Source organism: Tauraco erythrolophus, chromosome 7 (assembly GCF_009769465.1).
Source record: "Tauraco erythrolophus isolate bTauEry1 chromosome 7, bTauEry1.pri, whole genome shotgun sequence".
In the NCBI taxonomy this organism is placed as follows: domain Eukaryota; kingdom Metazoa; phylum Chordata; class Aves; order Musophagiformes; family Musophagidae; genus Tauraco; species Tauraco erythrolophus.
In genome coordinates this window covers 11,348,344-11,365,362 of record NC_141471.1, presented here as the reverse complement: position 1 = coordinate 11,365,362, position 17,019 = coordinate 11,348,344, and the positions used below count along the sequence as shown (strand labels likewise).

The 17,019-nt window shown below is 39.2% G+C and overlaps 1 protein-coding gene across 6 annotated transcripts in view; it reads right to left on the bottom strand.

Moving 5' to 3' along the window:
* ZMYND11 (zinc finger MYND-type containing 11) overlaps positions 1–17,019 on the bottom strand; it is a 109,547-nt gene that overhangs the window by 54,819 nt on the left and 37,709 nt on the right. For 5 of the 6 annotated variants that reach the window (XM_086614270.1, XM_086614269.1, XM_086614273.1 and 2 more), the window contains one exon: positions 7,710–7,844. The exons of the other annotated variant lie outside the window; for it this stretch is intronic. In XM_086614270.1, coding sequence (XP_086470396.1) covers positions 7,710–7,825 — 116 coding nt within the window. In that variant the 5' untranslated portion in view covers positions 7,826–7,844. The remainder of the gene's footprint in view (positions 1–7,709; positions 7,845–17,019) is intronic. 6 annotated transcript variants of the gene reach the window in all.

Below are 17,019 nucleotides of genomic sequence, written 5' to 3'. Positions count from 1 at the left end.
CACTTTTTTTTTCTTGCCACTGCATATTCTTATTTATAGACTTATGTGATTATTCCCTACTCGTTCAAATTGCTCATTTTCTTATTTATACTCTCTCGTGATTATTCTCTACCTGTTCAAATTGCTCATTCTCATCTCTGCTTTAATCAGTGCTTCCAGAAATTGTTTTCTGTTAAAGCCGTCAGCCTAAAAAGAGAACTGCAGAAGAACTAACAAAAAAGAGATTTATGGATGGGAGAGGCCCTTAACTTTAAATGTTCTCAGAGATTGACTGGAGAAATTTCACAGAGTGGTATTTGGAGAAGAAATCCCCCTCCTAGGACTAAATGTCAAACTGAGAGGGTCACATACTCAATCTCCAAATGCTAGCAACTCCACCTTAACTGTGGGTCGAGAAAATCTCACCATTTTACAGCAATCTTTCATACTGAGTAATGCTTTTCTGGCATGCTATCCCGTCAATGCTGACTGATGTCGGCCTGCACAAAGGTAACAAGGGACTGACAGAGTCTACTGTATATAGGCTTGGGGTCTGCTCATTTCTCTTACATGATCCGACTTTGCTGCACTTACATTAAATCAGAATATAACAAAAATGAGTCCACAGAACAAATATGAGAAAAATGGTTATGACCATTCAGGGATTTAGTACACGACCATCTCATTTGAAAGCTAATTAAAAAAGATATTTTTTTTGTATCACCAATGTTGTAAAACAGCTTTCTGACTGATGAAACTGATAGTTTCACTCTATTTGAAAATAACATAAATTCTCCAATTATAGCGTATCAGTTTTATCCTAGCTAATGGTCTTTCCATCAGCTCATCCCCACAAAAGTTGGGATACCTCTACCCTCTGGACTATAGTCACTCTTGGATTCATTCCCAAGCTAATTTATTCTCAGGCTCCATTCTGGTGCAAGTCAACATCTTCCTCCTGGGAAAAAGGCAAAGCATGGCCAAAAGGTTAGTTTGCTCCTGATAAAGAACATGGATGTAAACCATGCCAAGACTGACTCCTTCTGCCAAGGGCACTCCAACACTGTTTCAGCATGCTATGTGTCCTCAGATGCCTTCACACCATGCCCGATGGCAAACTATCATGCCTCTAGCTTCAAGTTTCAAGAATAGCATTGCTGTGGGTGTATTATTTTTGGCGCTTAGAACTGAAGAACCACACACACATATAAAACAAACAAAGAATATGTCAGGGCCAAAGAAACACTCTGTGAGCCAAAGGCAAAGCAGTGTGGTCACAGTATATCTGCTCCAGATGGTGCCAGGGCATTCCCTGTCACAGTACAGAAAGACAGTATAGACAGAGCCTTTATAAAAGAGAGGGAGAGAAGCCAATCAACTAACTAAATCATGAAACACATCAACGGGAAAAAGAGAAAAATATGAGGACAGAAGTATGAAAGAAAAGAATTACATTTTGGTTCTTCTTACATTTAGAAACCAGAATAATTATCTGTTTACAATGACAAAATCTTGAAATCGAGGCAAATAATACTGTTAGAACACCATATTTGTCAATTGGGTATTTTAATAACATTAACTTATTAGATAGTGAACTCTGAACTCATCATAAACTCATAATTCATAACTCATCTAGGTTGCCTAGAGAAGTTGTGGATGCCCCATCCCTGGAAGTGTTCAAGGCCAGGTTGGATGAGGCTTTGAGCAACCTGGTATAGTGGAGGGTGTCCCTGCCCATGGCAGGGGGGTTGGAACTAGATGATCTTTGAGGTCCCTTCAACCCTAACCATTCTATGATTCTATGATTCTATAAAGATCATGAAATGTTCATGAATTGCTATTGAGGAAACCCAATATCTTGAGAGAAAAAGGGTAAATATTTAATTAATAGCTAATTAAATCTTAGGAGTCCAATTACCTGTAAGGGAATTATAAAGAAAACACTACAAAAGAAACTGGAAGCCTGGAGTAGTCAAAGAAAGAGAACTTTAAAAACATGTCTGTACAGAAATACTTACCAATCTGCTATGCAACTGAATGTCAGCAATTTATCCTACTCACTTAAATATGCATGCCTTTTTTCCAATGTATTTTAAGGCATTTTATTCCATAGACTCAACTTTTGAGGTTACCCCAAACCCAAAACAGATGGAAGATAATGAGGAAAAAACAGAAAGTCAAAGCATAATTATAATTTTTAACACAATTTTAAGTATGAACAATTTGTCAAGCTGCGCTCTTGACAGAGAATTCAAAAGATATGGGAAATCATTTCTCTGCTAGTGTTTACAGTATAACTAATATCAATTACACTGATCTAAATAATTGACATATTAGGGTCAAATGATCCCAACATCAAGTATGGTATGGATATAAAAATATGTCATATTTCTTGATAAATACCTCTTAGAAATATCATTTTATTATTAAGTAACTTGGTAGTTTAGAAATGTTAGATCTTTCTAGTAGATAGATTTCACATTATTATAATTCATTGACTTGAGATACACTATGCCAATACGATCTAAGTATAAGTATTTATTTAGCATCCCTTTACAGAAAAGGTACCACTGCCTTCAAATGAGCTTCACTGTTAAATAACTGAACAACTAAAGCCTATGTACAAAGACAGGAACTCATATATATATTTTAAAGTTCTCTTCAAAAGGCAGTTTGCACTTTTAGTATTAATTCCTTTAAATTCACTACACTGTTACTCCTTGTTAGTATTGTTTTTCAGTCCTTCATTCAGTTTTCCAGCTACTGAAAAATGCTTATCTCCAACCAATGGACAGTACCTTTCCAACTGTAATGTACCCCCATATAAAATCACTAAAATTGCAGGATCCCTTTCATATAACGATTTGTTGATTTTTTTTTTTTTTTTGAGACATAAAGTCTGTGCAGTGTGGTCTCTTCCCTACCAATGCTTTTCTTTAACTATTATTATAATACTCCAATTAGCAGTGTCATATTCTTGCCATTTTTCCACATACACATTTTTAACTCTTTCAAAAATAGACACCTTGCCTGTGTTTCTTAATACTTCTCTGCATGCAATGACTTTTCTAAAATAAGTGCCAAAAGTTCAGTAAGCTTACTAACTAATTTCTTAAAGGCTCTAACTTGTGTATTCGAATTTTCAAGTGACTCCTTCCTCAATGTAAGACAGTTTTCAATCACTTTCTAATCATGCATTTTTCTATTCTTGCTTTTCCCACTCATCAATTTAAAAAGCGAAGCATACTCGATTTAGTCTACTTTTAATTAAAGGGACTCTTTCATTACAGGTTTTTTCCTGATAATATTAGAAGTATCTCCTAGTGCTCTTGGCTCCTCCTACACTATCCTCCTACTCATATGTTCTCTACAGAAAATGCATGGCTAGTTCTATAGATTTTTCTTGCATACTTTCCATTGACAGTATCTTCTGGAAGTTTTTCTTTACCCTAGATACTATTTAACAATTACACATAAAGTGCACAGGTTACATTTTATGTATTTTAATGTGTTATATAAATTTATCTTTTTTACAAAAAAGTAGAGCCCCTCTCCTTAGCTCTCGTGAGACCCCACCTAGAATACTGTGTTCAGCTCTGGAGTACCCAACACAAGAAGGGCATGGAGCTACTGGAACGAGTCCAGAGGAGGACCACGAAGATGATCCGAGGGCTGGAGCACCTCTGCTATGAAGACAGGCTGAGAGAGTTGGGGCTGTTCAGCCTGGAGAAGAGAAGGCTCCGGGGTGATCTTATAACAGCTTTCCAGTACCTAAAGGGGGCCTACAGGAAAGCTAGAGAGGGACTTTTTACAAGGGCGTGTAGTGATAGGACAAGGGGCAATGGATTTAAACTGAAAAAGGGGAGACTTCGATTAGATACAAGGAAGAAATTTTTTACATTGAGGGTGGTGAGGCAGTGGAACAGGTTGCCAAGAGAAGTTGTGGATGCCCCATCCCTGGAAGTGTTCAAGGTCAGGTTAGATGAGGCTTTGGGCAACCTGGTGTAGTGGAGGATTTCTCTGCCCATGGCCGGGGGGTTGGAACTAGATGATCTTTAAGGTCCCTTCCAACCCTAACCATTCTATGATTCTATGATTCTACATATTGAGTTGAAACAGTTCATAATCTATAAACAATTTATACTCTTTTTATATTACCAACATTTCATCACTGGTCATAAAAAGTAATATGTCCTTGATATGTACAGTGGCTTTTACTCAGCACCAGAAAACTAAGAAAAGGAGGAAGTAAATGAAATAAGTGAGAGTATGTTAGGAAGAGGGAGATAACTATGCAGAGCTGCCGGTTAGGAGAAAAGCCAACAAACAGATTTCCTAAAAGTAGCAAACCGTCTGATGAAGAAAGCAGCAACAGAGATTCTGCTCTGAAGGTGTTTGGACTAACAGGTCACAAAATATACAGGACAACTCATCTCTAGCAACAAATGAACCCTCAAACTACGGCAAAAATAAAATAAAAAAATCAAATAATGAATCATCTTTTCAACTTGTGAAGTTCTCTGAAAGTACACATTTGTCACCCACTGTATGACACGGTAGGATGACTGTCACCTTAAAAATGTATTTATAAAAAAATATTATCTTGCTGTTTTTCTGTATCCTTACTCAGGAACAAGACACACTTCCATAAATTTCATTGTCATTATTACTTGCAAATACTTGTAATATGCAAAGCCACTCTTTCAGTCAATCCCAAGAAGTGTTAATACACTTCTAAAAAATGTTTCTTATTCGAGTACAAGAATCTTCCCTTTAGCTCCAACTATACAGATATGGTCATAATTTTCACTTTTGACTAGTTTGGTTTTGAGCTTTCTTTTTACTCATACATGTGCCTATGTGCCCAGACACTGATATATCTTTTAAGGAATTGCAGTTGTACTTGACCAAATGATCTCTGAGCCTGGAAGAAGACATCAGCTGCCCAGTTTTCATCAGAAGAGGTATTCTGATGTGCTGCTGATTTCAGAACTTTGTTTTGAATATTATGCAATATGCATATTCATTTACTGTCATCTGTGTTTCTTCATCAATGATTAGTACTGTAAAGCAACTCAAAGGTCTTTATCTTACCCTTGTCAAAAGTTATCTCCTTAAAAATATCATATAATAGAAACTAGATCACTGCTCATCACTCTTGTCACAGATGTACCTGTGAGGCATTTACAATGTCCAAGCACTTTTTAGATTACTGTCACTGCTTGCACATCTTTCTCAAAGTACTAAGGCTGCTTCCATCTCAGTTTAGTCACTTATTTTTCTTCTGATTAGAGATGAGTCATACAATCTGGATCTAGACTCTTTTTTAAAAAATGAAACTACTCTTCAGTTACCAAGAGCAGTACTTCTTTTTCTAGAATCTAATTACTTGTTTTCTCAACCTTGTTTGTAACGACAGCATTTGTCTTACCTAACTTTACTCAGCTAAATGTTATTCGCACTATCTTAAAATAGGCATCTCTCGTAAGAGTGGGATGAATCCCCAGCTAGACATGCCTGTCTCCCTTTATTACATATAAAAAGAGCATAAACGTCTAACAAACTCAGCTAATATATGGCCTGGAGCAAGTTAATTTGAAATGTTAAAATGCAAAGTGTACAGCATTAGTTTACCCACTTGTCTCCTTGGAGACATGATGCAAATATATATGCTTTAGAGCATTCTGGAACTCAAGTGCAACCTTGTACTGGGTTTGCACAGCAAGGTTTTGGTAGTGAGGGCGTGCTACAGGGGTGCCTGCTAGAAGCCTCTTCTATGTCCAATAGAGACAATGCCAGCTGGCAGATCCACCTGCAGCCCTTGGAAGACCCCACACTGGAGCAAGTGGATGCCCAAAGGAGGCTGTGACCCCGTGGGAAGCCTGTGCTGGAGTGGGATCCTGGCAAAACCTGTGGATCCATAGACAGAGGAGCTCGTGCCAGAGCAGGTTTGGTGGCAGAACCTGGGACCCTGCGGGGGCCCATGCTGGAGCAGTTTGTTCCTGAGGGACCACACCCCATGGAAAGGACGCATGCTGGGGCAGCTTGTCAAGAACTGCAGCCTGTGGAAAGAACTCAACTTGGAGGAGTTTATGGAGGACTGTCTCCCACGGGAAGGACCCCACATTAGAGCGGGGGAAGAGTGTGAGGGGTCCTCTCCCTGAGGAGGAGGGAGCGGCAGAGACAACGTGTGATGAACTGACCACAACACGCATTCCTCATCACCCTGCACTACTCGGGGGTAGGAGGTAGAGAAAATTGGGAATTAACTTGAGCCCAGGAAGAAGGGAGAGGTGAGGGGAAGGCATTTTAAGATTCGGTTTTGTTTCTCATTATCCTACTGTGATTTGATTGGTAATAAATTAAATTAAATTTTTCCCAAGTCAAGTCTGTTTTGCCTGTGATGGTAATTGGTGATTGATCCTCCCCTGTCCTTATCTCAACCCACCAGCCTTTTGTTACATTTTCTCTCCCTTGCTCAGCTGAGGAGGTGGAGTGGGCACCTGGTGTCCAGCCAGCATCAACCCATCACAAACTTCAAAAAGGAAATTCCCTAAAATAAAATCTCCCTCTCAAGTCTGCTTGGAACTCCCTCTCTCTGGGAAGGTGCTTTTTGGTTTAATGTTGCATTTTGCTTTGTTGTACGAGCTAGGTACACACTAATTCATCTGGGACATCATCTTTTTTTTGCCCTGTTTATTGATCACTATGGAGAACCTGAACTGTTACACTTCTTCCACTTATGAAGCCAGTTTTGCCTGTCACTTCCACCTCAGAGCTTCCAAACTCTGTCAGTGGACCATGTTATAATGATTTTCACTTCGTTAGTCACCTGCATTGTTTACAACTCTCTCCCTTAGTGGTCTCTGGCCTCATTATCAGTTCACATTGGTTCTGGCAACTGAAGAGTTGCCAACTGGTTACTTTTGCTCTTTTAAATTATTCATATTGATTACTTTGACAAATATGACGTAGATGTTGGCCTGGAAATGCACACAAAGCAGAGAGAGGCACAAAAGCTTCCTTAGTTTTTATTACAGTGGCTACTTCAAGTTATCTTACAAGTTGTTTTAATATTGTAGACCTTTTTACACATTGTAAGCTTCACAGAACAAAGAATATATATTTCTCTGTATAGACAGCGTCTAATACATTTTGAAGAATATTTTAGTATTAACAATAGTATTAGGCATAGATGGCAATCATGTCACGTCTTCTTTAATAGCATCCTAATGCTTATCTCTTCAAATATGGCTTCTTATTTGTCTGAGCAATCTAAGACTTCAGGTTTATCTTTGCCTTTTGGAAAAGAGTTCTCCACTGGCCTATCACATTTTCCTGAAGAATTAGATTATTGTACAGATTTTATTGCCCTTTTCTCCTTGACTGTTTTATCTACTTCTTGTATTTTGACCAACCTGCCAAGTGAGTACAACTCTGACATGCTAAACTCAGTTCAGGTACTATAAATATTGAATATTTCTTAAAGACGCTTACACAAAATAAATACAGGCTGAGTAAGATCTCAATTCAATGGATTAAACCTCACTTTAGGATCTTTAGGTGCTCAGTTCTATAAATTTTTTTTAATAATTAGGTAATTAGTAACACAGAAGTGCATATAACGGTTTCACAGTTTCTCACCATGTTTAGTGTCTCTGTTTCCCAGGGCTTTTAATAGCATCAACCTTCCCCTTCATCAAGACTTTTTTTTGGAACGGATCACTTACTTTGTAATACGGTCAATGTTAGCAATTTGCTTCTGGTTCCGGATTATTTCTATAGCTGCCCAAAGATGCTGGATAGCCTTTGTATCTGCCTGTCGTCTCTTCGTTAAGCGTGCCATGACCTGTTTACTTGGTCAGCTGCAGCCGATAAATAAAAAAAATACACCAAAAAGTTAATCATGAATTATGAAATGGATTACATGATGATCATATTGCAATAAATATGATTACAAGGAAAACGTTGTTAACCTACAGCAATTCAGTTTGTACACAGCAGCATGTTTTCTTACACCTAAAGAGCAGTAAAAGGCAAAAACCCCAGTAATTTACACGAGCCCTTTTCACAACACATAATCTGTGAAGAAGACAAAAGGCAAGCAGTAAAAATTATCAAATCAATAGCAATCGACTTAACTTATCAAACTGGTTACAAAAAGTCACATAGTTCTCATCTCAGTTCCCTAAAATTTGGTAAAAAGTAGAAGCTACCCTAGCCTGAAGCTTCCACAGCCTCCTGCATTGCCCAAAACCCTTAAAGAGGGCGAGTGGTGCTTGACCAACTACATCACATGGTGTAAGCGTGAACTCGGACTCGGAGAAAAAACTGGACCCACAGTTTAGTATACAATACAGTTCTCAGAGTACTACTTTCATATTTTTATCATTTGCAACTATTTTAAAAAAATCCATTCTATGAGCAGAAACCAGAAGTACATTTTCACAGATGATAAATATTTAAAAAAATATTTTGGAGCAATTCCATTTCCTGTAACATGATAAAATCCAACAGGACCAAAGTGCTTCTGATGGCATTTACCCATCTAACCAACCCTGAATGGGAACATAATGAGCATCTGGCTTTGTTTACAAATTTTCCAAAAGCTTGAGGCAATGACTACAGATAAGCCATAAATCGCCTACAGCTCTACTACAGGCACAGAATCCCTTTTTAAAAGCTTAACGATGCATTTTGATCACTAAATAACTTTCTTCCAGTGCCACCACTTTCTCAATGAAAAAAATGACTGATTTATGACTGCTACCAAGGTCTATAATTTATTTTAAAGCTCTGTCCTCAAAATGAACTCTGTGGTATGCACGCGGATACTTGTAACTAGCAGAATATTAATTTCAGTAACCTAAAATAACATAAAAAACGCAAAAACATTACACCATCTGTGCAACGTTAAAGATGAGTAGTTAAGTATTAAAAGTGTCCTCCTCTCAAATTCACAAAAATTAAACAGATTCAAGTATTCCATCAGTTGCAGCAATGCAATTTTGAAGTCCATGGGACCTACAGGTACTTGTCTAAGAAGATTGCCAAGTTTTAGATCCAGTATTACCCCAGCAACATTCAGTTACTCTACAGTTGTAATGAAATAAAGGGCAACATTCTATTATTAAGGACAAGAAATTATTTAATAGCATTATACTCGACATTACGTAGCCCATTTAAAAAAAAAAAAAGTTGATGAAAAGTGGTATGTGTATGTCCAGTTGCAATTGTCTCTGATGCGTGAGGCAGCTCTGGCTGCTGGAGATAGCAGGGAAGGACAGAACAGAGCGGCGCTGGCGGAGACACGGTGTGGGCACACATCGACCCCACATTTCTGCTTTAGAAATCTCTTCCCACTGGGATTTAAAGCAAGGGCAACTGGAGGGATCTCCCAGGAAAAAAAGGCCAAGAATGCATTTTTGAGGGAAGGATAAGAGGGAATATGACAGACATACAGCTAAGAGTGACAGCCAGTAGATAGCATCATCTAAGAATGATTCAGAGAGAGAAAGCCTCTGTTAGGAACAGCGGGGAAAGACCCTGCATCCCTGTGAGCTCCTTTGCATTCATTTCACAGAACATGAGAATATTACAAGTAAAAAAAACCCTCCTAAATTGTAAGAGAAACATATGATTATTTGTAGAATTTAATTCTTAAGGAAAATAGATCTGTGAAATACAAATAAGGGTTAGACACTAACACGACAATCTTTATAGCCCTACTATCTTAGCATAAAACTCCTTTCCTAATGCAGAATTGACTAAAACTGGTATCATTCTTTTTATTCTAGCTCTCTATGAAGTATCTACTTTAAAAGCTGTTAGCCTATACAGCAGTTGACAGGCTGGAGACAGAGCCTCTTACACAGTATCATGTCCATATGGGAGGATCAAGCACAAAACACTCGTCCTTCTCGACCCTGGTAACAGTGTGAAACAACAGACCAGTTCTCAGTTTATTTCGTAATAAACGAAGTGGGTCCTGTTAGCCCAACCATGTTAAAAATAACCGTTATTTCTGGCAGCCTGGCACATGGCTGCCCGCAGGAAAGCTGCACTCGGCGTGCCTGGCGGAGGGGGAAGGAGATGGCTGTCTCTCCCAGCCCTGCGCCGCGTGGGTCTGGGGTCCCAGCACAGGGCATGGCCCCAGGAATCCATCAGCACGGTGCCATGGCCCTGCTGTGCAGCTGGAGCAAAGGCTGACCTTTGGGGCTAAGGAATTCCCTCTGGTTTCTCCAGGGAGGGAAAGGGAGTCCACGTCTCCGGCTGGGAGAGGGTGGCTGTAATTAAGGTTCCCTGTTTCCTTTGGAGCGTGCTTTTAGAGCAAAACTCCTGACCACCCCTTCGCCTCGTCCTTACCACACGTTGTGGGCTCGGAGGATGCAAACTCTATGCCCTGTGCCATGGCTAACTCCGGCCCGCGGTACAGGCACGCACCTCCCGGGCCCCAGCTGCCACAGGGAGGTAACTCCATGGGACCAGATCAGACCTGGTGTGCAGTTACCCCCCAAAATGCAGCTGCTGCAGATGTCTGCCCGAACCGCTCCCTCCTGGCGGGTCCCCTGCTCCCCACCACTGCTCACACGAGCACAGCCATGCTCTTCCCGTCTGTCTGGAAATAAAAGCAGCAGAATTCTTACACATGGGACACGGCAATCACACGTGTTCTGTTCTGTCCTGTTCCTCTTCTTTTTTTTTTTTTTTTTTGTAGGATGCAATAATTCTAGCAGGTGTTATGCCTTCAAAGAAAATATGTCTCATTTTTATAGCTTTGGTTTACTATTTAAGGGCATTTTTGTTAAACTCAAGAGTTAACACTCTGCTATTGAAATAGCAGTTCTTATACACCACACTTGCAAAAATATATAAATAGATTCATTTGTTTTCCAAAAAGCCTAAACCACTTCAGTATTATTTTCATCTTTTAATTGTGTGGTGTAGATGAAATACAAAGCCTTTTTGCATTAAAGAAATAGATGAAAAGATTGTGGCATATTTTTTGCTGTGCATTGCAGTCACTCTTCCTCTATGGAAAAACTACTCACAACAGTCTACTTCCTGCATTCCTGCAAAAATATAAGCAGTTTTCTACATTATTATAAAATCTTGAAGTTAACTGGATCAGATTGTTAATAGTTCATAAAACACTTGGAAGTGCTACTTCCAAGCAATAGAAAATGCTCCCAGTCCTTCAACATGCACAACTTATTCATGCAAATAATAGTTTAAAGTTTAATAGGAGACATATTAGATTCTTAAATCTGTATTTATCACTCCTGATCATTTTCTTATGTGTGGGTATAAATACACACACACACGCACGCACGCAAGAGAACATGCATAAACATCCAGTGCATGTGAGTATGTGTAAGAATCTATGGCTTGGAGGTTAAATACCAAAAGACGTTGATTCATCCATGCAGTGTTTTGAAGAAGTTAGAACTCCACAGTCTCTTTAAAACCACAATACTGAAATGTATATTTACATATAAATGCTTGAAGATGTTTCTCATCCCCCTCTTTTACTATAGCATTCATTTCAATATCCTGGAAAGAAAAACTAAAAGCTGAAGTAAACATTAATTTCCCACTTGTGATTTGCCAGCATCATGCTTGTTTAGCTATAGTATTCCCTGTCCATACAAAATTATTTGGTTCATGCCATTTCCATCATGTTATGCTAGCAAGTCTATGGTAGGATGCAGTTTCTTAAGGAAAGATTGACAAACGAAAAAGACGGCTAAAAACTAAGAATTTATATCAGCAGAATGTGTCTTAGGTTTTGTAGACATCCATGGGACTTACAGAATATACGAAGGATTCTCCTCATAAAGGAAGTTTTGTGTGCCTGACGTGCCAGCTCACATACTTCCATCACACGCTCACTCACACAGAGTCCAAAGCAAATAATTTATCTTCTCAATTTTCAACTCTCAAACTGTTCCTCAGTGCAATCTGAGTAAGGTTTTACTATATTTTATATTTTAAATCCCTCTTGAATGTCCTATGTTTCACATTCCAAAAAGCATACCACTTTATTGTACGCAACTTTCCTCAAGAGCTACATGTTACCCAGGAAGGGTGAACAAGCACGCTCGACAAACTGCGCTTTATCTTGTGAATACACGCAGCATGGCTTATCTTCTCCAAGCCCATAGTCAAGTGTGTATTGCCACGCGGTGGCAACATTACAGCAGTGGCAAACCAGACTTACTGTCAAAACAGCAAGGCTACTAGTCGTTAGACACACACTTGGCCAAATGAAATGCTGTACAGCTGTCTCTTGCAATAGTGGTGGATACAGAAATCTGGACTGCAAGTCAAAACAAAATAAACAAAAATCACCTTGCAGCATGTCTAGGGATTTAGCCCAAGGAACCTCCTGACCTGCTGTTTGCACCTGATTTAGCAGATACTATCAGGTACTAAGTTTAGCTAGAAACTCTCCCTACAGACAGGAACAACTGAAAAGTAGTCAAACCTTGCCATGCTTTCGCTGTTACATACCATCGCCCAAGCAAAATATGCTGCTTCTGAAAACTGAACTAATGAATTGGGCTTTGCACTGAAGCAGACGGTGTTGCAGTTGGGTGCTGCTGCTCTGATGGGAGCTGCTAATTAAGAGCTGACAAGTAGCAGTAGCGTGTTAAATCTCCTGTTGGTACTTCACTGTAAGAGACGTTACCTGTAGCACCCGGCCCTTTCAGTGCAAAGTCAAACAGGTTAAACTTCATCCCTGCAATCAGCCACCATTTGGCTGAGATTTGGTGTGCAGTTAATTGCAATGGAAAGACAATTTAAGAAGTTGATCCTTGCCACTGCTCAGCTGTTAGTTTCTGCCTTTCTTCATGCATCCCTGGGGCTTGCTATTATTTCTTATACACTACATAGTGAAAAGATTTCAAGCTCAACAGGAGGAAGAAGCTAGGCTCAATCCTAGTTCTTGTGGCTTTTGTGCTGTGAGACTGGCTGAGTTTGGGTGGTTAGGAAACTTGGACATAGACTTAGCTTCATATTTATATGCACATTATAATATGGGCTCTAGTATTTATCTTAAAGTGTAACTTCTTATGGCAAGCGTAAAACTGTAGATATCAGCAATACAAGTAGTTCGAAATGTTTATAGTGCTTTGTTCTTGTATTAAATAGGAGCTTCCTACTAAAATCCAGATGATGAATTTGTGAGTTGATGTGGAGTTTGGGTCCCTGGACTTTATGCAGGTCTTTGCTGTACTCTGAAGTTCTCCAAGTTTACAGTTTACAATTTAAACTGCTGTTAAAACCTATCTTTCATTACTCTTCAGTCTTCCCTCCTAGAGCAACTCAGCAAAAGTGCCAACTACCCTATTTTTACATATAGAAGGTGTATGTGAAAATGTTTTGACTGAGGAGCAGCAAAGGTCATGCATGGGGGAGAACACAGAGAAAGTTTAACTTCAGGTCTGGCTCCCAGATCCAGCAATCCAAAAATGTGGGGAGTAGCTGCGAGGGTGAGGACAAACCTCTTGGCAAGAGCAATCTCACATTTTGCTTACTGTTCATTTGCATTCCTGGGCGTGCAATATTATGAGCACAACCTAAGGATTAGCTGGGCATCTGGTAGCAGGAGATCCTTTTTTTCAAGAGAGTAGGTTATCAAAAATACAGATTTTGCACATGAACTCGTTTTCAAACGTTTAATAATATGCAAGTGCTTTGGTATCATTAGGTATTTATTCTGGACTTAATCCCAATCCACTAAAATCAACAAACACCTTTCTGCTGACTTTCCAGGGTTTTGGGGTAAACTTTCAACTGCTGACTGCTCTTCCATATCGTCACAATGAAAAACTTCGGAAGGTGTTCAATGACGTTAGTGAAGCTGAAAGATGCAACAAAGGCACGTGGCTGAAATAGACAAAATTTCTTTGCTAATTAAACTAAACTCAGAAAATCAGACTATAAATTAATAAAAGCTACTGAACTCTTCAGTACACCTTTTTGTATTAAGATATTAGTTCATGCTGTAATCCTGTCATTTTGGAAATTATTAAACTACGAAAGATTTTTGGATGTTCAAAGTGTGTAATTCCTAATGAAAATCTTTTCATTTAACTGTTAGATTAAGCTGCGCATAATCTATTCTAAAGAGATGTTTATTAGCATAATTATCCTAAATATTTCACATGTGCAAGTGAAATAATTGTCCTGTTATGCGCAACCCCACCTTTTGCATTTCCTGATTGCTACGTTTGTAACATCGACGTCATGCAACTTTTTGAGTGAGGTTTTGCATAGCTCCATAAATTGCAGTACAGACAGAAAGCAAGACTGCACGAATACAAAACTTTAGTGTTCTGATTCTTTCTCTCTGCATTTTTTTTTCCCCAACTTCAGTACACAGAATACAAGAAAGCTTTTGCTATTACTTTGTGCCATTCCAAGATGGCAGTAAGCCACTGTGGAAATCAGATCCAAGGACAGTACAGAATTAAAGGCCCCAAGAATACTTTTACTACACATATGTGTAAGCTCTATTTTAATCCCTGATATTGCATTTACTTCATTTGTATTGTATTTCATTCGAACTGATTAAGTAAATGTCGTTCACTGAGGCTAAGGCATGTGATATTTGAATTTTAAGCTCAGGCATTCTGAATCATCAGTGTACCAATAGTAGAACTCTCTTTTTGTTTTGAAATCAAACCCGGACTTTGTTTAATTAAGTCACTCTGCGAGAGAGAACTTGACACAAAAGAGGATTTCTAAGAAAGTGTATGTGCAAGTCAGCGTAAATGGAGTATAACAAAACCTACGATGAAGCACAGAATCATAGAATGGTTTGGGTTGGAAGGAACCTTAAAGATCATCTAGTTCCAACTCCCCTGTCATGGCAGGGACAACTTCCACTAGACGAAGCTGCTCAAAGCCCCATCTAACCTGGCATCAACAACAGCTAAGAAAGACAGAATAATAGCCATACACCCCAAACAAAGGCTGTCAAAGTGGTTTTGTTTGCTACCGAATACAAATATATGTACAGGACTAAAATGCAATTCTGTATTCTGCTGTCCCTCCAGCCAACTCCACCCTGGAAATTCACAGACAATAGCAAATGCTGTCCTAAATACTGAAGGAAACTATCCTTTGTTCTCATCTGGCAGAAATCACTGAATAAAATCTATCTAGCAAAGTAAGTTTGAAGAAAAGAAGAACACAACTGCCAAAGAAAGTAATATGGCTGAAAGGGCTGAAAGTAAAGAGCCAAATCTGGTACTAGCAATGTCGCTACACCAACTTTTTCCAGTTGACTACTTTATTTTGGTAATGGTCATCAAGTTTTACTCCAGGTCATGTGCCTAGATAGGCTGAAGCACATAATCTATTTTCTGCTAAAGATTTGTCTCAATACAATTTTTCATATGTACAAGTTCCACATTAATCTTTGCTTTCCTTAATATTTCAGCTTTTAATAAGTATTAACTACATGGAGAATGTGGGGTGTTTTTTTATAGCTATGTTGTATTTTAACCCAGCTGGCAACTAAACGCCAGGCACCCGCTCGTTCACCCTCCCCCACCCCCAGGGAATGGGGAAAAGAATTAAAGGGGAAAAAGGAAGGAGGCTCATGGGTTGAGGTAAGAACAATTTCATAATAACAATAATATAAAATTTAAAGTAATAATGATAAAATATTAATTAAAATATGATGTGAATATATATACACACGATTATAATAATGTATACAAAGAAGTGATGCATAGTGCAGTTGCTCACCACCTGGTGACAAACTCCCATCCTGTCCCAGCAAACGATCTTGAAACAGATAAGTCCTGACACTGCAATCCCAGACAAGTGAGAGGCCCGAAAAGACAGAGAGAGGGTCTCTGAGAGACTGAGAGAATCCCACAAAAGAGAATATCCCAAACTTCCTGGTCAATCCTCATCTATATTCTGGGCATGATATCGCATGATATGGAATATTTCATTGGCCAATGTAGCCCTCAATCCTAACCTTAAGTTCCAATCATAAGAGGAGTTGAGGGTACTTTGTCTCGGCCGTGCTCCCCCCCAGTCCATTGTGCTCCTGCACAACGGCAAAACATGGGAAGCTGAAAGGTCCTTGGTCTTTCAGCACCAACTATAAACATCAGAGCGCTATCAACACTCTTCTCATAAAACATCCCAGACTAAGTCCAAAACACAGAGCTCTCCTAGCTGCTAAAAAGAAAAACTAACTCTGTCCCAGTCGAAACCAGGACAAGATAGCTTGCGTTAGTATAAATTGTTTTAAAAATACAGTTCTTGTAAAGTGATGCAACTTTCTCATGAAGATAAGCTTTAACTGCTATAGTAACAAAGCCCCTTATTTCCAGGATGATGATACACTAGTATTAAACACCCTTTAAGTTGTTCATCTCCAGAAGACTACTCATCTTTGTTTGAAGAGATTTTCTATACAAAAGACAGTCCAACACGACTAACTTCAACATCATTAAATAATAGATGGCTCATACGAGGTCTAGATGATCATCCTACACACTTCTTGTCCCCTACGATGGCTGAGAAACAATGAGTTCTCTTCAGATTTGTCTACTTGGGGAGTTATCAAAAATAATGCTAGCACCCAAGCTGCTATCAGCAATGCTCTGGCTCCCCTGTATGAACACACGAACGCACAAGCAAGTTACACACACGTGCCTTGATATAAGAGGCTTGAACTAACACGTTTTACCTTCCGTTTGCCACAGACTAAGAGCATGAAGAGGGTCAGATACAGAATATTGACACGTGGAGACAGATCATGTTCTGAACCCGCGCTGCACGCTAATACAGTCTTTCTGTGGTTTAACTACACTGCCTACCAAATTCTCTATTTTCCAAAGCAGCCTAAAGCTAAACCATGAGAAGATGCTCGAGGAGAATCCATGGAAGGAGTTAACGCCTAATGAGCAGTCTGAGCTATTTCCCCATGTAGACAAGCCCTTAGCAAATAGAGACTTCCTGTCCACTTGGCTGTAGGGAGCAGAGGTGATTAATGCCGCTATGCATCCT